At 40.1% G+C, this 25087-nt stretch overlaps 1 protein-coding gene and 1 non-coding gene across 3 annotated transcripts in view; both read right to left on the bottom strand.

Moving 5' to 3' along the window:
• LOC115224890 (protein ELYS) overlaps positions 1-25087 on the bottom strand; it is a 73707-nt gene that overhangs the window by 1784 nt on the left and 46836 nt on the right. Inside the window, exons 20-32 of one of the 2 annotated variants that reach the window (XM_029795847.2) lie at positions 24175-24271; positions 20757-20877; positions 17655-17765; positions 16970-17071; positions 16048-16229; positions 13208-13302; positions 11551-11732; positions 10005-10143; positions 7341-7476; positions 5986-6069; positions 4904-5053; positions 3105-3283; positions 777-999 (exon numbers count right to left, since the gene is read on the bottom strand). In XM_029795847.2, coding sequence (XP_029651707.1) covers positions 777-999; positions 3105-3283; positions 4904-5053; positions 5986-6069; positions 7341-7476; positions 10005-10143; positions 11551-11732; positions 13208-13302; positions 16048-16229; positions 16970-17071; positions 17655-17765; positions 20757-20877; positions 24175-24271 — 1801 coding nt within the window. The remainder of the gene's footprint in view (positions 1-776; positions 1000-3104; positions 3284-4903; positions 5054-5985; positions 6070-7340; positions 7477-10004; positions 10144-11550; positions 11733-13207; positions 13303-16047; positions 16230-16969; positions 17072-17654; positions 17766-20756; positions 20878-24174; positions 24272-25087) is intronic. The other variant, XM_029795848.2, reaches the window with a different exon arrangement.
• On the bottom strand, positions 11845-11931 carry LOC115224934. Its single transcript, XR_003882912.1, has one exon. It is a non-coding gene; the product is annotated as a Z30 small nucleolar RNA (small nucleolar RNA).

The following is a 25087-nucleotide window of genomic DNA, read 5'->3' as shown; positions in this document are numbered from 1 at the left end:
GTTAATTACACTGACCCCACTGTTTCACTGGTTCTTAATTCATCAACTACAAAAGGATGAAACCTCAATGGAATTTGAACCCAGAACATGAAGGTGGATGAAGTGTCGCTAAGCATTTTGCTCAGCATGCAAACGATTCTGCCAGCTGGCCACCTTTAATAATAACTAGCAGCATAGCCCGGCGTTGCCCGGGTATGTAAGAGCCCCTAGTAGGCAACGACTAATTCCAATCTAGTTCTTTCCCTCCAGGGAACGAAGGCGCATGTGTAGGTTGCAACGTCTTCTCTTCACTCAAATACTTCTATGTATACGATTTTCCTAGCTGTCTCCCGACAGAAAATGTGTTGCATATAAAAAGCTTAGATTCTCGACCCCATGTTGAATTTATCGATTTTTTTTCAGAACTGGGAGAAATTTTCAAAATTTACGCTGCGTTAGTTTTGAATTATGACATTGGGCTATGTGTGTGTCAAGTTTCATCAGAATCGGTTGAAAGCCGTGGTCAGGGTGAGGGTACAACCTAACAGACACACAGACAGACAAACTGCCGTTTATATATATATATAGAGATAGAGATAATTCTTTCTACTATAGACACAAGGTCTGAAATTTTGGGGGAGGGGACTAGTCAATGACATTGACCCCAATGTTTCACTGGTACTTAATTTATCAACTCCAAAAGGATGAAAGGCAATGCAATAATAATAATAATAATAATAATAATAATAAAGATAACTGGAAGTGGATTTATTTTGTTGTGAAATAAATATAATTACTCAGCAGCAGATATTTCTGTTCTGGGAGCCGTCTTTGATAACAATGCTGACATTGATGTATAAGAACCGTTGGAAGAATTTGGAGAGAAATTTCTGGAAGCTGGCTCAGCAAATCGAAGGGACTTGCTGGTCCTCTTAACTGATGTTGCAGTTGGTGTTAACAATAAAGAGTTGTTTGCAGCTGATTGAGAGGAACGCCCTGAATTTCGCAGACCAGGAGAATCTAAAAAAAAAAAGAAAAAACAAATGGAAAATGTTGGTTGGCATCCCATGTGGAACCAGATTTATAGATGATGGACAATAAATAACTGAAGATATCTGAATTCAAATCCAACTTAGGTTTCAATTTTTTTTAACCCCACCATATTCAGAGGTTATTAACCATATCACACAATGTTCCCAGTATAGCAGGCAAAACTTAAATATCTATTAAAATTCCCATTAACCATTTCAAGGGGACTTTTTTTCAAATCGGTATGGGTGTGGGGTTTGTATGCATGTGAGCCTTTTGAACTGTCATTATAGTGTCATACACTCTGATCATACACGTGGCACTACATACTTACCAGAAAAACCAGAGTGGTACTACACTGCATCACACAGAGAATGGGAATTTTAAAGATATGGTTTGTAAAATTTTTGATTGGTACAAATATGTATCAGCCAGGCAGAAAGGGTCAAAGCAGTAATGATCAACACACAAAGAAATCTATATATATAAAACTGTAGTTGTGTGAGTGTCTGTCTCCTACGATCTAGATTCCTAACTACTCCCACATTTTGCGGTGCAGTTTAACCAAATTCGGGTATCTTATGGTCGTGATTCATATCGAGCCCGTCTGGGTATTAGTGCGCATCTACGATGAGTCTACGATTTTAAAAATAATTTAACATCATTTTTTTCCATTTTAACGTATATTTTTTCATGTGTCGATGGCGGCGGAGTTGGCGTCCATGGTCACACCTGCACCTGTGTTGCTTCTCCCCCTTCTTCCCTCCCTCGTGAAGCTGTGGGGAAGGGAGTGTAAGGAAATCAACGTCGTAAAGCATTGGCAAGGAGACCAGCGTTCTTTTAGAACAACGACTTCATGGCTTGAAGTCGCCAAAATTACCATCATTTTTTATTCCATTTTTAATGCATTTTTTTGCTATAACTCACTAAAAATGCTTATATAGTTATTTCCCTTACAAACCCGAGCAACGCCGGGCGATACTTCTAGTAGAAGATAAAATACTATAGATAGACAGTTTTGTAGTCAAGTCTGTTTATGACTTGTTAACCCTTTTGTTACCAACCTGGCTGAAACCGGCTCTGGCTCTGTTGTACAAATGTCTTGTTTTCTTAAGATTTCAATTAAAATCTTCCACCAAACCTTAGTCACAATTTATGTTCCTAATACAAGCTGAATGATAACTAAGTTATTTTACTAAATTCTTTGTTATATTTAAAGTAATTGAAAGAAACACAGAACATCTCAAACTAAATACAGTAACGAAAGGGTTAATGGTGAACCCCATAGTTGTAGCTCACTCATGTCTTTAATTGAAAAAAAGAAAAAGCAAAAACGATTTTGCAATGAAGCAAGCGTAATGAATCCAGCACTTTGGTCAATAAGCAAGGCCTACACTCTTCACAATTGAGGAAATTACTGATCATATTTATACTTTGCACAAAGAGTTTACCCATACGCAAACAATGAGTGATTCAGACAACCAAACATGAGGAAGAAAATAGCAATTTCGATGAGCAGAGACAAGCCTGTTCTTGTTATTCCTCCGAAATGTGTTTTGTGATTCTGTCCATTAGTTTGCCTGAAACTGTAACTCTTGAGTTTGGGTACCTCATCTCATGGTACCATCACTCACGTTCTGAGCACCCTAAGTGGGTAGACCGAGAGGGGAGGTAATGAGATCAGAAACGGATAGAGATGGGAGTGGGTGTAAGTGAAGGGAGTACACAACACCCTAAGGTTTGCGTACATTTGTTCAGATAATCTAAGAGGAAGTGGGGTAGGAGATAGAAAAAGAAAGGAAGACATCAAAAGGGCCACAATAAGGGGAGAGGGTGAAAGAAGTAAAATGATGATGATATCAAGTAACCTGGTAATCCAAAATTAAAGGTGTTCTGGACCATCCTGCCTCTTTCTTCAAGTACAGTATATCTAGGAGTACATTAATCAACGTGTACTTTCTTTTCTCTTAAGTCAAAAAAGAGTAGTTAAAGGAGGACCTAGTTGCTATTTCTAGCATGTCACAAGACCACATTAGAGTTTCAAGGATTGAAGACATAACAGAAATGTGAGGTGGAACAAAAAAGAAGAAACTTACCTTTGTCCATCGACCTCGACATATTGAAGCTGGGTGACCTTGCAGACATTTGTCGCACTTTCAATATGGACTGTGGGGTCGGGCGAGGACTGGTCATTTTGGACTGCAGTGTACTCTTCCTCTGGATGACAGGGGTCTGAAGGACAGACAGGGCTTCAGCACTCACGTATTTCGGTTTTCTACAATAAATGATACAGGAACATAACATACATATACATACACACATATAAATAAATACATACACATTACATGGCACAATAAAAAGCACCATTTGAGCGTGGCCGTTGCCAGTACTGCCTGACTGGCCCCCGAGTGGTTGGCGTTAGGAAGGGCATCCAGCTGTCGAAACTCTGCCAGATAAGATTGGAGTCTGGTGCAGCCACCTGGTTCGCCAGACCTCAGTCAAATCGTCCAACCCATGCCAGCATGGAAAGCGGACGCTAAACGAAAGTGATGATACATATATGTATATATGTGGTGATTTGCTGTACTTGAGGTGATGCATCAAGCCAAGTAGAATTGCCGTTATCCATACACTGGTGTATAATTGTTAAACCATCAGGCTTAACGAATGCACAATTATTCAATCAATGAAACTACCTCTTCATTGGATTACAATACGAGGGGCTGTGTATCTCATAGCCCCCCCTACACACACACACACAGTGTAGTTCTGAGGTGAGCTTAAACATTCAGCCACCCGGATGATCTCAGCCATCGGGTTAGGGAGGGCAATGGCAAACCAGCCCAAAATCTCTGCCAAGAAAATGCTATGATGAAGTGAGAATGAAGTAAAGCTATGGCTTCGTCTGGTGGGAGGACTGACACGTTATTGAGTTTTGCTTTAGTTAGTTAGTTAGTTAGTTAATTTGGCTCAAAAGCAAATAGCAAGGCCATGTAATGGGACATGGAGTTAAGTACAGGGTGGTGTTCATGTAAAGAGTTCAGGCCACTTGAGGTCAAGGGAGGCTTTGAACAAAGCGGTTGTCGGCATCTTCACCATCTCGTCTGGCAGCTTGTTCCACAGATCCGCAACCCGGACGGAGAAAGCTCCTCTCCTTCGATTGAGATGAAATCGTCGCAGGTAGAGCTTGCCTCAACAACACACTGCAAAAAGTGTGATCAATGGCAACAATGGTGCTTATCTACAGCCTGCTTCGCACACACAAACACGTGTTGTCACTTTGACATTTCAATAGCGGACATTTCCATAAACTGAGTCACCTTAAGAAACATTAATACATTTCAGCCAGTGACTTGCTAGAAATAGTAGCCAAATCTCCCGAGTAAAAAATAGCTAAAACAAGATTTTAAAAAAGAGGTGGTGAGTGGTTAGCAGTTTCCTTCCAAGCCATGTGATTCTGGGTTCAGTCCCACTGAATGGCATCTAGAGTGTCTTCTACTATAGTCCTGAGTTGACCAAAGCCAGGTGAATGAATTTGGTTGATGGGAACTGAAAAAAGGTCCATTGTATGTATGTGTGTGTTGGTTTGTTTACATCCTTGTAGCTTAGTGGTTTGGCAAAAGAAACTTATAGAATAAATACCAAACTTCAAAAAAAGAAAAAATTCCTGGGGTTGATTTGTTTCCCTAAAATTCTTCATGGTGGTGCCCCAGCATGGCCACAGTCTGATGACTGAAACAAGTAAAAGACAAAAGATATACATTCGATAATACAGTCCTAGATAGACTGTGTCACAGCTGGAACATGTTTGATCATAGCTAAGTCTAGAGGAGCATTATTGACCAGGGGTTGAACAACAAAAATGGAAAGTGACCCCATGGGGCCTCAGACCTACCGTCTTGCAGGTTGTTCCAAGTAACCAAAATGTTCATCTCGAGCCGAAGTATATTTCTGAGACAACAGAATACTTTTATGTTTGGACGCAGACTGTGAGGAAGTGGTGTCCTTCATCAGGCTTTTCTCTGAAGCGAATCGGGAAAAATTTCTGAAAAAGAATTCATCAACATCATCATCATCATTGTTATAATGTTATTACTACTATTAATACTACCATCATCATTTAACGATTGTTTTCCATGCTGGCATGGGTTAGACAGTTTGATAGGGAGGTGGCAAGCCCAAGACCGACACCAGGCTCCAATTGCTTTGGTTTGGTTTCTACAGCTGGATGCCCTTCCTAACACCAACCACTCTACAGAGCGCACTGGGTGCATTTTAAGTGGTAGCATCTCCAGTGCCTTTTACATGGCACCAACTATTATCCTATCAACACAAATGTTATCATCACAATCACCATGGTTATTGCAACCATTCTCCTCATATTTACGTGTGATTCATGAAAACGCTAATCGGTTATGGCTTTAATTACAAACTCCTCCATCATACTGTAAGATGTTTTAGACAGCCCCTACCCTCTACTAGAAATAGTAGCAAGGGTTTATAACAAAGTAATGACACATTGAATAATGTAGCTTTAGATATACCTATTTCTTTATTAACCACAAGGGGCTAAACATAGAGGGGACAAACAAGGACAGACATAGGTATTAAGTCGATTACATCGAACCCAGTGCGTAACTGGTACTTAATTTATCAAACCCGAAAGGATGAAAGGCAAAGTCGACCTCGGCGGAATTTGAACTCAGAACGTAACGGCAGACGAAATACCGCTAGGCATTTCGTCCAGCATGCTAACGATTCTGCCAGCCCACAAAGAAGGCAGAGTGATCACAAGGGGAAAAAAAACCCCTATAATCACATGACTGTCTGACCAAGATTGATCCCGGGTCAACCGAGAAACAACAACAACAAATGGACAATATAATAAATACTGTGGGGAGGGAAAACCCATAGAAGAGATGTAAACAAAATAAATCATGAAAAATAAACTGAATTATAGAAATTAGGAATACATACGGTAATGCAGTCTTTTGAGGTGTGAATGGTGCTGAAATAAAAGGTACAGCAATGTCCTGGAATGATTCTTCACCAAAAGACCTGCTGGAAAAAAGGAAAAAAAAAAGATATAGGCGCAGGAGTAGCTGTGTGGTAAGTAGCTTGCTAACCAACCACATGGTTCCGGGTTCAGTCCCACTGCGTGGCATCTTGGGTAAGTGTCTTCTGCTATAGCCCCGGGCCGACCAATGCCTTGTGAGTGGATTTGGTAGACGGAAACTGAAAGAAGCCTGTCGTATATATGTATATAAATATATAAGTGTGTGTGTGTATCTGTGTTTGTCCCCCCTAGCATTGCTTGACAACCGATGCTGGTGTGTTAACGTCCCCGTCACTTAGCGGTTCGGCAAAAAGAGACCAATAGAATAAGTACTGGGCTTACAAAGAATAAGTCCCGGGGTCGATTTGCTCGACTAAAGGCGGTGCTCCAGCATGGCCGCAGTCAAATGACTGAAACAAGTAAAAGAGTAAGAGAAAAATGGGAAAATTTCAAAATATACAAAGTCAAAACTTAAAGTTTTGACTTCTGTAGAATTTTTGAAGCAAAAGGAATAAGGAATTGGGAGTACGAAAAGAGTATAGAGCTGGTGACCAAAAACTGTCTTAAGACACCAAAGCTGGGTGGTGCTGGAACAGTGAGATGTGAAGAATTTTACACAACAAATGTTCCAGTTGATTCAATCAGTAGAAAAGCCTGCTTATGATATTAACGTGCAAGTGGCTGAGTACTCCACAGACATGCATACACCCAGTAGTCCTCAGAGAGATTCAGCATGACACAGAATGTGACATGGCCGGCCCCTTTTGAATTACTGGTACTACTCATTTTTGCTAGCTGAGTGGAGTGGAGCAATGTAAAATAAAGTGCCTTGCTCAAGAGGACAATGCGCTGCTGGGAATTGAACTTGCAACCTTACAATCACGAGCTGAATGCTCTAACCACTAAGCCACGTGCCTTCACTGGAAAGAATCTCAATGGCAGAGCAGACAGCCTAACCACAGCCATAACCCAGAAAACAATCATTTTATTAACATCTTATACAATTGCACATTCAAATCCTGGTGGTGCATTGGATCCTATTAGCATCAGTGCTAAGTTGAAAAGAACTCATACAGCCACACACATACATACAAATGCATATAGGTATATATCTATCAGAACAAAAGCATAAACAAGTCAGTTTACAATGCACACACACACACACACAAACTCTTGTTAAACTGTGAAAGTGTTCAGAGAGAGAAACAAAGGAGTTGAGCCATGTTGTGTGGATAGAGATGTAAAAAACAAAAAGGTGTGAAGAGGGAACAATCACCTGTCATTAGCAGAGTTGTTTAATCGCTCAACTTCATCCATCTTCTCCATTATTGCCAAGATCAGGGTTGACTGCGACATTACCCTAGGACCAGTGGACTTGGTCACTACTGTGGACAGAGGTTTCGGACGCGTCACTGAGTAAAACAAGCAAATAAAACAACATCAAAAGTCTACCATTAGACGCATCTTCATACATTATAAATACGAGAAGAAACAGCAGACACACATTAACCCTTTCATTACTGTATTTATTTTGAGATGCTCTGTGTTTCTTTCAATTATTTTAAATATAACAAAGAATTTAGTAAAATAACTTTGTTATCATTGAGCTAGTGTTAGGAGCATAAATTGTGACTAAGGTTTCGTGGAAGATTCTAATTCAAAACTTATGAAAACAAGACATTTTACCAGAGAGCCAGAGCCGGTTTCAGCCGGGTTAGTATCAAAAGGGTTAACTCCATTGTGCTGTGTTGCTGGCAGAGCAGGAACAGCCTAAACATAATCTCAACCGGATTCCTGTTAAAGCAGAACTGAATAACATGCATCGAAAAAAAGAAGATCCGATATTAAAAATGGACAACTGAGCCAAATTTCAGCTTTGTAGTGAAGAGTGGAAGTCTGCCATGGTTGTTGCTGTTACTTACTTATGTTTTTAATTGTAAGAAAAAACAAAATGATTTTGTGATGAAACGAACCCAGCACTTCATGTGGTAAACGAGAAAGGCCTAGACTCTTTACAGTTGAGGAAATTATTGATGACTAGCAGTATCGCCCGGCGTTGCTCGGGTTTGTAAGGGAAATAACTATAAAGCATTTTTAGAGAGTTATAGCCAAAAAATAGCAAAAAAATGGGGAAAAAAATGATGGTAAATTTTTGGGGGGTTAAAAAGGTCGAGTTGCGTCCCCTAGACAGTCTGTGGTTTGTGTTTCTGATTCTCGACCCCATGTCGAATTTATCGATTTTTTTCAGAACTGGGGGAACTTTTCAAAATTTTCGCTGCGTTAGTTTTGAATTATGACATTGGGCTATGTGTGTGTCAAGTTTCATCAGAATCGGTTGAAAGCCGTGGTCAGGGTGAGGGTACAACCTAACAGACACACAGACACGCACACAGACAAACTGCCGTTTATATATAGAGAGAAGAGATATTTATACCTTGCACAAAGAGTTTACCCTTACACACACACAATGAGAGTGACTTGAAGAGTCAAACTGGTGAAAGTCAACCATATTTGTTCACAATTCAGGTGAACAAACATGGTAAGTTGAAAGAAAGGTGAATTGTTGTTGTTATTCTCCTGAATTTTTGTGACTGTTCATTAGTTTGCCTGAAACCGTAACTATTGAGCTGTATATGAAACTGATTTTGTGGTCAGGAGCCCTAGTGGAGAGTAAAGTTAGACAGAGGGGCCCAGCTTTGAGAGGGTTAAACCTGTTCCTGGTTATTAAATTTCATTCGCCCATCCACACAGTTTAAAAGTTCACCAGCAAAAACCATACATTACAAGAAACACCTGATACCCATCGAAACTGCTCGACATAAATCAAATCTCCCCATGACCACCACCACCACTGTTTTGAGGCATTCCAACTCATAAGGGCCAATTTCTCGGTTCATGGTGTATAAATTCTGCACTTGGATGGGACACAAGTCCCTCACAAGGTTACTCATTTTTGCCAGCAGAGTGGATTGGAGCGACGTGAAATGAAGTGTTTTGTTCAAGGAGACAACACGGCAACCACTCCAGGAATTGAAACCACTCTCTTACAATGAGCCCAAACCACTAAACCACGTGCCTCCACACCACCACTGTTTACATCACATCAAAACAGGGTGTGGTTACTATTCACACACAGCAACAGGGTTTGGACAAGAAGTATTTTCTATGAGGATTAGTTTCACAGGATTTTTTTCTTTGTGTCATCTTTAACTCATTTGCATAAATCAATGATGATGATGATGATAAGGTCACAACTTGCAACTTTGGCTCAACAACTGCCCCGCTCATCCACCCTTACAAACACTACAAAATGTAACCCACAGACCACAGCAGAGTGGGTTCCGGCAGAATGTCATCATCAACATTTAACATCCATTTTCCAACTGGCATGGATTGAATGGCTTTTGACAGGAGCTGGTAAGGCCAGAGGTCACACCAGGCCCTTGTCTGTTTGGTTTCTCGGTTTCTAAGGCTGGATGCCCTTCCTAACACCAACCACTTTACAAAGTGCTCCACTGGCTACCTTTTTATGTAGCATCAGTTTTACTAAAAATTGTTTAAATTTTAAAAATTCATTGATTGAATTCTTTAATTAAAACCTAATTTCCTTGACAGAAGGTAACTCCTTTCATGACCATCACCAAAAAACAAGTCAACTAGGGTTGCTTTAGTCAATTTAAATGGAGATTTTATTGAAGTCTGAAGTAACACATTTTTAACTATGGTGCCTCATGGGTGTCAATGATTGAGCCATAACAAAGCTGAACCCAACACCCCTTCATATTAATGTGTGGAGGGAGAGAGTGAGACACACACACACACAGGGTGAGAGAAGAGAGAGAGAGAGGAGAGAGAGAGAGGGGTAAAGAGAGTGAAAGCAACTCACAACATCAATGAGGAAATATGACAAGATAGAGATTGAAAACTAAAGTCTCCTCACCACGATTGATTCTCTTCTTTGGTATTAAGTTCGATTCATGAAGATACTGGCGCTGGATCTCTGGCAGCAGCTTCAGGCAATTTCTAACAATAATGTTACGAGTTGATGTCATATTTTTCTCCCTTTCTGACAATGATGACTGCACAAAGAGAGACGAGAGATGTGCATGAAATATCAGAGGACGGGAAAATGCTCAACCGAGTTTCAAATCAAAGTAAATATTTATCAAGATTGGGGCATAGAAGCGACTTCAGATTTAATCAAATAAAAATATAAAATAAAATGAACTTTCAAAAACCAACAGAAAAACTGGGGAAGTTTTAGAAAGGATGAAAACAATAAAATCACATCCAGGGACCCTTTTTTTTTTTTTGTTTTTTTGATCTTCAGCTCCAGTAAAAGCAATTTTACATTAATCTAAAGGATCCCGCCATGCTTTTACAAGAAATTGACAGGGACTTCAAAGTTTCAGCCAGTATTTTTTACTTTGTCTTATGTGTGTGTGTGTGTGTAAGAAGAAAAAGTAAATCGAGATTGGGAAGTTAATAATAAACGATGCCAGTGCCGCCTCGACTGGCCCCCGTGCCGGTGGCACGTAAAATACACCAATCCGACTGTGGCCGATGCCAGCCTCGCCTGGCACCAGTGCAGGTGGCACGTAAAAAGCACCCACTACACTCACGGAGTGGTTGGCGTTAGGAAGGGCATCCAGTTGTAGAAACATTGCCAGATAAGACCGGAGCCTGGTGCAGCCTTCTGGCTTCCCAGATACCCGGTCGAACCGCCCAACCCATGCTAGCATGGAGAACGGACGTTAAACGATGATTATTTTATTATTATTTATTAACTTTCCAATCTCCATTTCCTTTTACTTCTTTTATATGAATATAAACTATATGTTTATATATATATATATATATATATATATATACCTATTATTTTAAGGAAATTATTTCCCCACAAAAGTACTAGGTATTGAACCAGTATTTCTTTGGATGGAATCATCTCTTCATGAAGTTAACACAATCTCTAATCGAATTTAATATATAATATACACACACACACATGCAGATCAGGTCAGGTGCACGCATCGTTGCAGCGTGTTTCTGCATTTACCATTTATCAGTATATTCCTGGGTCCTCTTAGGTGACCTGTCCAGCAAAGTTCAACTCAGTCCCCGTCTCTATGAGATACTTCCTCATCTGCAGTGACCATGAGCCATGTGGTCAACCAACACAGGCCATCGACCCTGTCGAATCCTCAGTGAAGAGGACACAGTAAATAGAGTCTGACTTGGAAAATTGACCATGGCCAAACTGTCTGAGCTGGGGCTCCCAAATCAGACAAGTAATAGGACACAGCCCAGTTTGTGAGCTGAGTTGTTGGTTGGATATGTAATCCAGTCAATGATAATCCATAATCTTGTAAAGTGTCCTAGTAACAAAACTTGTTCAGGTGGTTCCTAAAGGCCCCAGAGGGTCCATGTCTCACAGATATGGAACAGGACAAGAAGGGACAGACACACAAACAAACAAATATACATACCATGTCTTTGGATTTCAATTTCTCATTGAGTCTTATAGCATCAACATAGCGGGCCCGTTGCAGATAATACACAACTAATGCCTCTTTGGAATTTAACTCTGGGCTAGCCATTAGGTAGTTCTCCAACCACTTCTCTTCAGCCTCGGTCAGTGGCAGCTTCATTAGTTGACCCAAGATTTTCCCTGAGAATAAAGAATAATAAACTAGTATCAACTCAGTCAATCCCACCCCCACAAGAAGTGTCAGTCTTTAACCAGAACAGGGTTCCAATCAATCAACAAAACCTGTTGTTAACTGCTCAGAGAGAAGATTAAAGCGATCATCTCCTGATCAACATCGCTCAGATGATATCAGGTCATTTAATTCTCATCATCATTGCAACACCTCACCAAGCCCTACCCCAACCTCATTTGCCAGGAATCGAAGTAATTCAACCCTTTAGCATTCAGACTACTCAGTCAAATGTAATCCCTATTTACTCACATTGTTTTTAATTAACCATGGATTATCTCACAGCTTTGAGATTTCAATGGTGATTGTTTATCTTTAGAATGACATTGTAGGCCAGATCTGGGCAGTTTGAACATAAAACAGGAAGAATATTTGGGCCAGACACAGCTAGCATAAATGCTGAAGGATTAAACTTGCTTCACAGCTCCCAACCCATTTGCATCCCTTTATGAAACAAGCAATCCTTACTGGATAAGAAATTAAATAGTGATATCAAATGCTTGATTTCATGAATTCTACCCCTCAACTGTGAATGACAACTAAGGCAAATAGCATCCACATGATCTGACATGCTTGCTCTTCCAGCGAGGCATTTGTCAAATTTGTAAGCTGGAATTCTGAGCCAGAGGCAGAAGCACGACTTTGACCGCTGGAATGACGGGGTCAAATGTCCATTCACGAGGGACATGGTGAACTCATTGGTGGGAGCCAGTCCCATCCATCCCAGGTGAATGCCATCACAAACACAATTAAGTATAGAAGCTTCCCATCTTATAATCAGGCAGTGTAGACAAGACTGTATTATTGAATGTACCCTAAAGCAGCGAGCTGGCGGAAACATTAGCATGTCAGGCAAAATGCTTAGCGGTATTTCGTCTGTCTTTACATTCTGAGTTCAAATTCTGCCACGGTTGACTTTGCCTTTCATCCTTTCAGGGTCAATAAAATTTCGGGCCTTGTGCCTAGAGTAGAAAAGATTAATGAATGTACCCTTCCTGTTTTTAAGGTGGTAGGGTATTATATTAACCCCTTACCCAACAATTATTTTGAAAATAAATGTATTTTTTCAGACATATTTTTTAATTGTTTTATTTTACTATGTTTTGAATGGTGATTTCGAGGTATATTTCAAACCTTATTTATTATGAATTTTAATTCAATAATATTGATTTTAAATTACCGCTTTGGGCAGAAACGAGTTAACCCGTTTTTAGACGAAGGAACTCGTTTGCTGTCGATTTTGGCGAGTCTATCTTATGACGAGTTAACTCGCCAGATTTAGAAAAAAACGATTTCGGTCAAAACGCATATATTCGTTTCTGCCGGGTAAGGGGTTAAGGAGATTTGGCTACTATTTCTAGCAGATAGTGTTTAATAAAAAGAAAGGCGGAAAAATCAATAGAAAGAAGCTCCTGAAAGCACTCACTTTGTTGGCAGCCAAGAAAGATGTGACTGATGAGGTCTTCAGCATTTGTTTGGTTACAACAAGAACGGTAAAATTCGACAGCTTGGGCCGTCATTCTGACAAAATAAAAAAAATAAAATAAATACAATTTTAAACAAAACCATCAAACACAATAAGAAAATTTCAACATTAATATTTGTAAAACATAAAACTAATAATTTAACACTTTCAGTAACAGACCACCTAACTACTTCTTTACTACCCACAAGGGGCTACACACAGAGAGGACAAACAAGGACAGACAAACGGATTAAGTCGATTATATCGACCCCAGTGCGTAACTGGTACTTATTTAATCGAGCACGAAAGGATGAAAGGCAAAGTCGACCTTGGCGGAATTTGAACTCAGAACGTAGCGACAGACGAAATACCACTAAGCATTTCGCCCGGTGTGCTAACGTTTCTGCCAGCTCGCCGCCTTTCTAACACTGCTCCTTGTCCCTCGTTAGAGAATTAAGTTGTAATCAGTTTTAGGTTTATTTTTTTCCATACTACGCTCCTTGGATTAGACAAGACTTATTAGGGAAGTCTTCTAGACTTAGACACACTTCCTGATGCCAATCCTGGGTTTTCAAGGAAAACTGTTTATTCAAAAGATATTTTGTTCATGAGACACCTAAATGCCACTGACAAAGCAGTATCAAGACACACACATCATCATTTGTCATCCTTTTTTCTTGGCCGGCATGGGTCGGATGGTTTGATAAACACAGACAAGCCAGAGGGCTCCGCCAGGCTCTATGTTTGCTTTGCCATGGTTTCTACAGCTGGATGCCCTTCCTAACACCAATCACTTTACAGAGTGTATTGGGTGCTTTTTATGTGGCACAAGCACAGGTGAGGTCACCAAGTAACTGCAAGATGAAACCCCCTCAACCAAGCTGGGTACAGACCGCAGGAGTGAGAAGCTATGATAGAGGGAGAGGAACAGGTGTCTTGTTGAAGCTTAAAAGAAAGAAATGTAAGGTCCAGGTACAAGGTGAGTATGAGACAGAATAGGATAGAAAAGCAAAAAAGGTGGATACACACCCACATACACATTATATACAAGCTTCCATCTAGTTTCCATCTGCCAGTTTAACACACAAGGCACAGATCAGCCTGAGGTTATAGTAGAAACCAGAAGCTTATCTTTTAACTACCGTATTTGTTCACCTGAATTGCTACTTTTCTCATCACTTTTACCAGTTTGATTGTCTGAAACACTCTCACTGTCTGCAGAAGGGTAAACTCTTCATCTGAAGAATTATTATCACCAATAGTTTCCTCAACTGCAAAGAGTCTAAGCAAAAGGAAGTCAGTTTCTTTCTCCCAATTAAAAACAAAAGTAAAGGCGCAGGAGTGGCTGTGTGGTAAGTAGCTTGTTAACCAACCACATGGTTCCGGGTTCAGTCCCACTGCGTGGCATCTTGGGCAAGTGTCTTCTGCTATAGCCCCGGGCCGACCAATTCCTTGTGAGTGGATTTGGTAGACGGAAACTGAAAGAAGCCTGTCGTATATGTGTGTGTATATATATATATATATGTGTGTGTATGTGTTTGTCCCCCTAGCATTGCTTGACAACCGATGCTGGTGTGTTTACGTCCCCGTCATCTAGCGGTTCAGCAAAAGAACTGATAGAATAAGTACTGGGCTTACAAAGAATAAGTCCCGGGGGCGATTTGCTCGACTAAAGGCGGTGCTCCAGCATGGCCGCAGTCAAATGACTGAAACAAGTAAAAGAGTAATGGGTAAAAACCCCCTTCAGTCATGAATGGCCATGGGATCGCACCTAGAAAATTCCCCTCAGAGGCATAAGTCCAGGCAAGGTTGTTTATGGAAGACAAGCAGTCAGCCATGCATTCCATCCTCTCTACACCACTGATATTATCCAGGGGAAAGGCAAAAGCTGATACAGCTTGGCATCAGTGATGTTGCAACTCTTTTCCACAGATGATGAACTGGTGCAATGTGAAATAAAGTGTCTTGCTCAAGAACACAACGTGCAGCCCAGTTGAGGAATTAGACTCATTACTTCAGGATTGTGAACCCAACACTCTAACTACTGTCACAAAAACAAGGGACACCATTAACAATGAATCATAAACACTCGACTACAAAAGAAGCCACATGATCTGTTGTCTAACTTTAATATTTCATCTTTTTCTACATAGGCGCAGGAGTGGCTGTGTGGTAAGTAGCTTGCTAAACAACCACATGGTTCCGGGTTCAGTCCCACTGCGTGGCATCTTGGGTAAGTGTCTTCTGCTATAGCCCCGGGCCGACCAATACCTTGTGAGTGGATTTGGTAGACGGAAACTGAAAGAAGCCTGTCGTATATATGTATATATATATATGTGTGTGTTTGTGTGTCTGTGTTTGTCCCCCTAGCATTGCTTGACAACCGATGCTTGTGTGTTTACGTCCCCGTCACCTAGCGGTTCGGCAAAAAAGACTGATAGAATAAGTACTGGGCTTACAAAGGGGTCGATTTGCTCAACTAAAGGCGATGCTCCAGCATGGCCGCAGTCAAATGACTGAAACAAGTAAAAGAGTATATGTTATTCATTTAACAGGAACCCAGTAGAGATTATGTTTAGGCTATTCCCACCATACCAGGAACACAACCTGATAGGGTTAAAGAACTCCCAATTCTAGAAAATTGCCCACAACATTTTTTGGGCCGGCTGGGGCAGTATCTTTCCTAATGCCAACCACTCTGCAGAGTGTAACGGGTGCTTTTGCGTGCCACCAGCACAGGGGCCATTTGTGTGACATTAACATAATGAAAATAATGATTAGACAGGATGAAACAGACTTACCCATTGAACAGAAACGTAGTGAGCTTTAGCTTGATTTCCTCTGGAGACGACAGAGGAGGCTTTTTAACAGCCAGGTACTGTAGGGCCAGTTTATATTCTTCTTGATACAAGAGAGATTTTATCACTTGTCGATGCTGCCATTGGCCAAAAACGGAGGATTTTGCCAAAGAGTAGAAAGCAACCTGAAATGACAGAAATATTCCAATTCAGTTCCCATTTCAAAAACAATTTCCTCACCCTGCCTCTCTTTCACTTGAGCTGCAAACCAAAGATAATCCCCGCTGGGCACCAACTCACTTCAGACTATCTTTGAAATTATAAAACTGGCTGCAACTACTGGAAATATGCTTATCATCATCATTTAGCACCCATTTCCCATGCTGGTATGGGTCAGACGGTTTGACTGGAACGAGTAAGCCAGAGAGCAGCTCCAGGTTCCAGTCTGATTTAGCATGGTTTCTACAGCTGGACGCCCTTCCTAATGCCAACCACTCCAAGAGTGTAACAGGTGCTTTTTATGTGCCACTGGCACAGGTGCCAGTTATGCGTCAGGCACAACTATGATTTCACTTTGCTTAATGAGTCCTAAGCACAGTATATCACCAAAGGGGTTGGTCACTTGTCATTGCCTCCATGAGGCCCAACATTCAAGGATCATGCTTCAACACCTCGTCTCATACAGCTTTGCTGCTGTAAAATATATTTAACAATAAATTTAATGTATAAATACAAAACATATTTAATCCTTTCATACCTATATTTCTAACTGAAATCCTCCCCTTATGTGTAGCAATTAAATTCTAAATGGTTGTGGATTTAGACTGTTAGCCCAGCACAAAATAAGTATGGTTAGTTAGCCCAATGCTCTATACTGTAAACCAATTAATCTAGCAATGTATAATGGTAGAGATTGTGAATTTACCTCAAAGTCCTTGTGGTCAAGAAACCAGAACCCCGTAATAAGGTTCATGGTTTCTGTTGGCACAGAGAAGATCTGGGAGAAAGCAGTTACTTTAGCAGCCAACTGAAATATCAGAGAAGAGAGAAATCAATTAAGAAAGTACTCACAGTTTGTTGTTTCTAATACAAAATAAATAATTCTAAACAAACAGAAAAATGGTAATTTTCCTGACAATAAACCCGAGCTTTTACACACTACACATGTGTGTGTGTTTACAACATCTGCATCTACACTACAGCTGTCAGCTGGCAAAATCCGCATTTTGTCCATCTTTACGTTCTGAGTTCAAATTCCATCAAGGTTGACTTTGCCTTCCCTCCTTTCAGGGTTGAGAACTGTGAAGGGCAATAGTTGAGTTGTATCTGAAAGGGTTTGTACTGTCAAAATGAACATCATACTATCTGTGGAATATTCAACCACATATGCTATAATACAGTAAGTAAGCAGTTCAGTTGATTGCACATCTAGAATGCTTTTTATAACATTGATGTGAGTTTTGATAAACTGAGGAATACACAGCCACTTATAATACAGGAAGGAGGTGGTTCCTTTGGTCAAAGAACTGGAACATATATTACTGAAAGTGCTGTGGGTTATGATAGACAGAGATAAGACAAGATGCATAAACAAACCAGGTACTACGAACCTTTGAGTTGTCTTCCTCTCCCAGTGAGGCTAAATCTAAAAAGAAATATCCAACTACACAATGCTTGGTGATCAATGAAACATCTTCCAGCAGGTAAATATAGAGTAATGCCTGAAACAAAGGAAAGGCAGACAAAAATTAACCATTTTTGAGGAAATATAAGGAAAAACAAAAAAACTCATCCAAGATCCTCCTATTTGTGAAGTTAGGCAACCCCTAAACCCATTTTGCCCCTTGTGCTCATTTTGTCATGAATATGCAATGCTGAAATTAGATACAGTAACTAGATAACACCGTGCCAATAACTTAGTACAACAAACTACATTCTACCAACACCCATATCATAAACTACAATCTACCAACTATAATAAACTATACTATTATCATTTGTTTAGTTTTACAATATAAAAAACGAAGCCTAAGATGTTTTCCTTCCGAGTACAAGTTATTCAGGTAGGTACCGATTCAACAGAACAATAACCCAAGACACTCCAGCTCTGACCATCACACTGTCCACAAAATCTGTATAAATACAAAACATATTTAACCCTTTAGTGTTCACATTATTCTGCCAAAATTAATCCTTTTTATCCACATTGTTTTGAACTAATCATTCATTAATCTTGTAGCTATGAGATTTTGATGAGGTAGCTGTTAATTTTTAAAATGATATGGTAGGGTTGGTGTGAGAGACCAGATCTGGCCAGTTTGAACATAAAACAAGCAGAATACTTTTGGTCGGATATGGCCGGTTTAAATGCTAAAGGGTTAATCCTTTCGTACCTATATTTCTAACCGAAATCCTCCCCTTCATCATCATCATCGTTTAACGTCCGCTTTCCATGCTAGCATGGGTTGGACGGTTCAACTGGGGTCTGGCAAGCCCGAAGGCTGCACCAGGCCAGTCAGATCTGGCAGTGTTTCTACAGCTGGATGCCCTTCCTAACGCCTTATGTGTAGCAATTAAATTCTAAATGGTTGTGGATTTAGACTGTTAGCCCAATGCTATATCCACTTCAATGCTGTTAGCCCAGCACAAAATAAGTATGGTTAGTTAGCCCAATGCTCTATACTGTAAACCAATTAAATTTTAAAGACAGAAGTGCAATTTTACAGAAATGTGACTGCTATTTCTAGCAGGTTGAGACACCACAACAGAGACTCCCTAGCTGCTTCACATGTATATGTCTGTGCATGCATACAAAATACACACACACACACACAAAGTATTCTAAGCATTAACTGGAGACAAAAAGAAACCAAACCCTTTGGTAGGAATGGAACATTTGTAACAACCCCATCCCGACCCCTGATTCTACCAAAGACTACCTCCAACCTCAGCCAAATTCAGCAAGGTTTTACTGCGATAAAAAGTAACTCCTCCACCAATCTTTATATTTCTCTGCAAGGTCATAATTCACTCAATCTCCTGACTGTTGAATAGAAGCAAGTATCTCAGAACTTCCAGGAATTTTACTCTTTAACCCTTTAGTGTTTAAACCGGCCAAATCCGGCCCAATATATTCTACATGTTTTATATCCAAACTGGCAATATCTAGCCTTTCACACCTAACCTACATTGACATTCTAAAAATAAGCAATCACATCATTGAAACCTCAAAGCTATAAGATAATGCATAATTAATTCAAAACAATTTGAGTGAAAAGGTATTACATTTAACAGAGTAATCTGAACACTAAAGGGTTAACCATTCCAAGGCCAGATTTCTAAAAGACAACCTGTTTGTTTCAATTCATTTTCATCATCACCATTTATATCCTTTTTTTTCCATGAGAGCAGAAGTTGGACTGTTTGTCAGGAGCTGGCAAGCCAGACGACTGCACTACGCTGCACTGTGTAATTGTGGCATGGGTTTTATGGTCAGATGCCCTTCCAAATGCCACCCACTGTACAGAGTGGACTGGATGCTAGAGATTTAAGTCAAATAACTTTTTTGTTATTATACTGGTGGATTTGGAACAAAACTGAAGATGTTTTTAAAAAATAAAATTGTGGGTCAAATCCAAATACCAGCTTTGTGACCGGTCCAAATAAGTCCACCAAAACTGCAACAGGAAATGGGTTTGAAAGAACAATCATACTGCATTTGTCATGTGGGTTAGCAAGGAACACATTCAGATCTTAGGTAGAGGGGTCTCCACCAATGGCCAGTACAACCAACAGTAAACTTGCCACTTTTTGGGGGGAAGTATGAGGAGGAGTGCCTTGGGACCTTGAAGTGAATCCAAGCAAAAACAACTGTTAAGGACTAACTAAAATAAAAATTGAAAATTTAAATTAAAAAACATTTAAACCCTTTTGATATCAACTCACCTGAATTCACCCTTGGATCTATGATATAATCTTACACTATTAAAATGCTTTAATTTAAAACCTTTCATTAAAATTTAATGTTAATTTATGTTCCAAACACCAGCTTCATCATCATCATCATCATCATCATCATTTAGCGTCCGCTTTCCATGCTAGCATGGGTTGGACGGTTCAACTGGGGTCTGGGAGGCCAGAAAGCTGCACCAGGCCCAGTCTGATCTGGCAATGTTTCTACGGCTGGATGCCCTTCCTAACGCCAACCACTCCTTGAGTGTAGTGGGTGCTTTTTACGTGCTAGACGGGGCTGGCAAACGGCCATACTTTAAACATACATGTATACTTTAACATGTGTACATCCACATGATCGCAAAATCATGGTTTGAATTCATGGACCAGGCAGTGTGTTATGTTCTTGAGCAAAAGATTTGCTCAGGAACATAACACACTGCCTGGTCCATGTGACAAAATTATTTCACTAATTTCTACATTATTTTTTATATTAAGAAATATGGTAACAAAAAGTGATCTAAATTAAAACCTTCCCTCAAAATGTCAGGTTAATTAAGGTTCCAAACACCAGATTAATAAGGACAAAATTATTGTATTTAATTCGTTATTTTTGAAATTAATTGAAACAAAAATTGTGCATTTCAACAGAAACCCGGGTAACGAGAGTTTGGAGAGTTTTGTATCCTAAAGTCAGATACGGTGACATAAAGGGGTTAAGCTGAAAAAGGGTTCAATTCATCTCCCTCCCCTCTACTTACACTTATGCTTGGTGGTGGGTACAATTCATCTCCTCCATCTTGCTTCCAGACATCACAGACAGACGGCGCCATATTAGCAATTAAACCGTCTATCATTAGTAACTCGTTAGGCTTTAAGTCACTGAAACAGACAGAAAATAATTAGGATTAATACCAGTAATTAGCGGTTAATGTTTATTTTGTAAACACTTTCATAAGCATAGTTGAATAGATATAGACTTTGGTTTATAACCACTAGTCTTGAGTTCCATCTCACTGCATAATTCCTTGGGTACCTCATCTTCAAGTCAACCAATGCCTCCTCAGGGGAATTGGTAGAAGGAAACTGTGTGGAATCCCAGTAAATGTCTGCGTTCTGGACCCTCACATCAAAGTGTTGAGAAAAAACAAATGCTTGTGGACATTTCCTACAAACCAAGTTGCCCTCTACCTCTGCACTTTCAAAGGGGCATGGAATAAAAACAAAATCCATTTTCGAAGCACCATCCGTTTCGTGGCCGTTTGCCAGCTCTGTCTGGCCCCCGTGTTGGTGGCACGTAAAAGCACCATCCGTTCGTGTCCGTTGCCAGCCTCGCCTGGCCCCGTGCCGGTGACACGTAAAAGCACCATCCGTTCGTGGCCATTTGCCAGCTCTGTCTGGCACCTGTGCGGGTGGCACGTAATAAGCACCCACTACACTCACGGAGTGGTTGGCGTTAGGAAGGGCATCCAGCCGTAGAAACACTGCCAGATCTGACTGGGCCTGGTGCAGCCTTCTGGCTTCCCAGACCCCAGTCGAACCGTCCAACCCATGGCAGCATGGAAAACGGACGCTAAACGATGATGATTCTTTGAGAAACAGGTGAGAATTAGCAACAAGGAAGGGCTGTCAGTTGCAAAACAATACCTCAACCTTTTTTTCCTTCACAGAATTGTTAGCACATCAATCAAAATGCTTAGCAGCAGGTCATCTTACGTTCTGAGTTCAAATTCCATCGAGGTGAACCTTGTTATTCATTCTTTCAGAGTTGATGAAAGAGTTACCAGTTGAATCCTGGGGCCACTCTAATCGACTTAGCCCACTCTTGAAATTGCTGGCCTTGTGCCAAAATTTAAAAGCAGAATTTGACTTTGCTTCTCAACATTTCAGGGTTAATAATGCAAGTACCAGTTAAGAACTGGGGTTGATGTAATCAACCTAACCCCACACCCCCCAACCCAAACTTCCGGGCCTTGTGCCTGTAGTAGAAAGGATTATTCTCATTAGGTGGGGAGCTGGCAGAATCATTAGCACGCTGGGCGAAATGCTTAGATGTGTATTTCATCTGTCTTTAAGTTCTGAGTTTAAATTCCACCAAGGTTGACTTAGCCTTTCATCCTTTTGGGGTTGATAAATTAAATACCAGTGAAATACTGGGGTCAAATGTAATCGACTATGCCCCACCTCTAAATTTGCTGCCCTTATGAGAAAATTTAAAACCACCACCATCATCATCAAGACAGCAAGCTGGTAGAACAGTTAGCATACCAGTCAAAATGCTTAGCGGAATTTCATCCATCCTTAGATCGAGTTCAAATTCTGCTGAGATTAACTTTGCCTTTCATCCTTTCAAGGTCAATGAAATTAAGCACCAGTCAAATATTAGGGGTGGCGTGTTGTAATCAACTTACCCCACCTCCAAAATTACTGGCCATGTGCCAAAAGTCATTCAGGCCTAGTTAGAATGGTAAAATGGGTGGGAGTGCGACTGAGTATGAAGAACAAGGTATTGGCCACTGTTCATTTGGTAATCAAGCTCTCAATCCTAATTAACCACTTTGTCACTCAAGAATCAATGCTAATACTGTATTATGATTGATATTAATTTCAGTTGATATACTCTCTTTTACTCTTTTACTTGTTTCAGTCATTTGACTGCAGCCATGCTGGAGCACCGCCTTTAGTCAAGCAAATCGACCCTGGGACTTATTCTTTGTAAGCCCAGTACTTATTCTATCGGTCTCTTTTGCCGAACCGCCGCTAAGTGACGGGGCCGTAAACACACCAGCAACGGTTGTCAAGCAATGCTAGGGGGACAAACACAAACACACACATATATATATATATATACGACGGGCTTCTTTCAGTTTCCGTCTACCAAATCCACTCACAAGGCATTGGTCGGCCCGGGGCTATAGCAGAAGACACTTGCCCAAGATGCTATGCAGTGGGACTGAACCCGGAACCATGTGGTTGGTTAGCAAGCTACTTACCACACAACCACTCCTGCGCCTATTATAATTAATATATTAGTCGTAGTTAATATCTATTCCCCACTTAAAGTGGATGTTGTGTAAGAACACAGAATATTGTGCTATTTACCACGAGAGAACCTCTCATATGGACTTGTGGTGCATATAAGCACTCTTGTTTATACCACTAGTGGAAGATAATCATCTGCAACTCATAGCTGTTTTATGTTCCACTAATTTGGGAATGAAACTAGTAGAGATGCCTTGGTTTGAGTCCAGCCGAAATATCAGAATAGCTTCAGGTCAGTGGCCAGAGGTGAAGATGTTGGCAGATTCAGGTAAAGAAAGAAAGAGTGAGAGAGAAACAAAGAGAGGAAAAAGTGGTACTTCATGTGGCGGATATGGGGAGGGAGAAAAATCAAAGAATTGAATTTGGCTGCTGTTTGGCAGAATCAGAGCTGAACAGGGGCTATACAACACACACATTTATCTTTCATCTTTTACTTGTATCAGTCATTGGACTGCGGCCATGCTGTAGCACCACCTTGAATTTTTAGTCAAATGAATCAACCCCAGTACTTATTTTCCTAAAATTTTAAAACCTGGGACTTATCTCTTATTATAAAAGGCAGATTTTATCTGCCTCCCAAACCGTTTGTTTATTATACAAATCTACAATATAGAATTTCTTCAATTAGAATTTACCGATCATTTTTACAAGTAGAATCCATCGGGTCGTGGCAGGTACAGTTTTTCCAATTTCACCTCCAATTAAGCAAAAAGCTCATCAGAAATTTGGTTCCCCCAAAACAATGCAATGGTACACGTTTGATCGTTAAGTCCTTATCTCCCACCGTAAACTTATATCAGTATTTGCCTGAATAATCATCATAATTCAGTGCAATCATTTACAGTACTTTCAAGCAATTCAGCCCCGAGCATTGCCGGGCAATTCAACTAGTTCTATATACAAACACACACAATGGGCTTCTTTCAGTTTCCATCTACCAAATCCACTCACAAGGCTTTGGTTGGCCCAGGGCTATAGAAGACACTTGGTGCCATGTGGTTGAGAAGTAAACTTCTCACCCCACAGCCATGCCTGTGCCTACATAAATACATAAAAACTATCCAAAGTCACTGGGAAGGGCAGAAGGAGTGTTCCACTGAATGAGAGTCGCAGAAGAGGCCAACAAGAAATTCCTACCTGTTTAATTGCTTTATCTCACTGCGACGTTTTGAGAATTCTTCGAACAGGTTCAGCCGAGGGTATTTATAGAGACCAGGGGTATCATTTGCTAATTCTGAAACAAAAGAAAGAGGAAGAAAAAAATGCAGTTTCAATGTGAGAACAGAAAACTGTGCCATGAAATCCCTCCTCGTTATTCATGCAGTAATGAGACATATTCATTTAACCCTTTCGTTACCAACCCGGCTGAAACTGCCTCTGGCTCTGTAGTACAAATGTCTTGTTTTCAAAAGTTTTGAATTAAAATCTTCCACCAAACCTTAGTCACAATTTTATGTTCCTAACACTAACTTAATGATAACGAAGTTATTTTATTAAATTCTTTGTTATATTTAAAATAATTGGAAGAGACACAGAGCGTCTCAAAATAAATACAGTAATGAAAGGGTTAAATTTGAACATGTTTAACCCTTTCATTACTGTATTTATTTTGAGATGCTCAGTGTTTCTTCCAATTATTTTAACCCTTTAGTGTTTAAACCGGCCAAAATATTCTACCTATTTTATGCTCAAACTAGTCAGATATGGTCATTCATAGCTATCTTATTGTGTCATTTTAAAAATAAACAATCACATCATTGAAATCTCAAAGCCATGAAATGATGCAAGATTAATTTTACATGGTGTGAATACATAAGCTTTACATTTGACAGAATAATCTGAATGCTAAAGGGTTAAATATAACAAAGAATTTAGTAAAATAACTTAGTTATCAATTCAGTTTTAGTTTTAGGAACATAAATTGTGACTAAGATTTGGTAGAAAATTTTAATTCAAAACTTATGGAAACAAGACATTTGTACTACAGGGTCAGAGCCCAGTTTCAGCCGAGTTGGTATTGAAAGGGTGAAGGTGTGCAGCTTAGTGGTTA

This window comes from Octopus sinensis, linkage group LG26 (assembly GCF_006345805.1).
Source record: "Octopus sinensis linkage group LG26, ASM634580v1, whole genome shotgun sequence".
Classification (NCBI taxonomy): domain Eukaryota; kingdom Metazoa; phylum Mollusca; class Cephalopoda; order Octopoda; family Octopodidae; genus Octopus; species Octopus sinensis.
The sequence above is the reverse complement of the archived record's forward strand: the minus strand, read 5'-3'. Positions and strand labels throughout refer to the sequence as shown.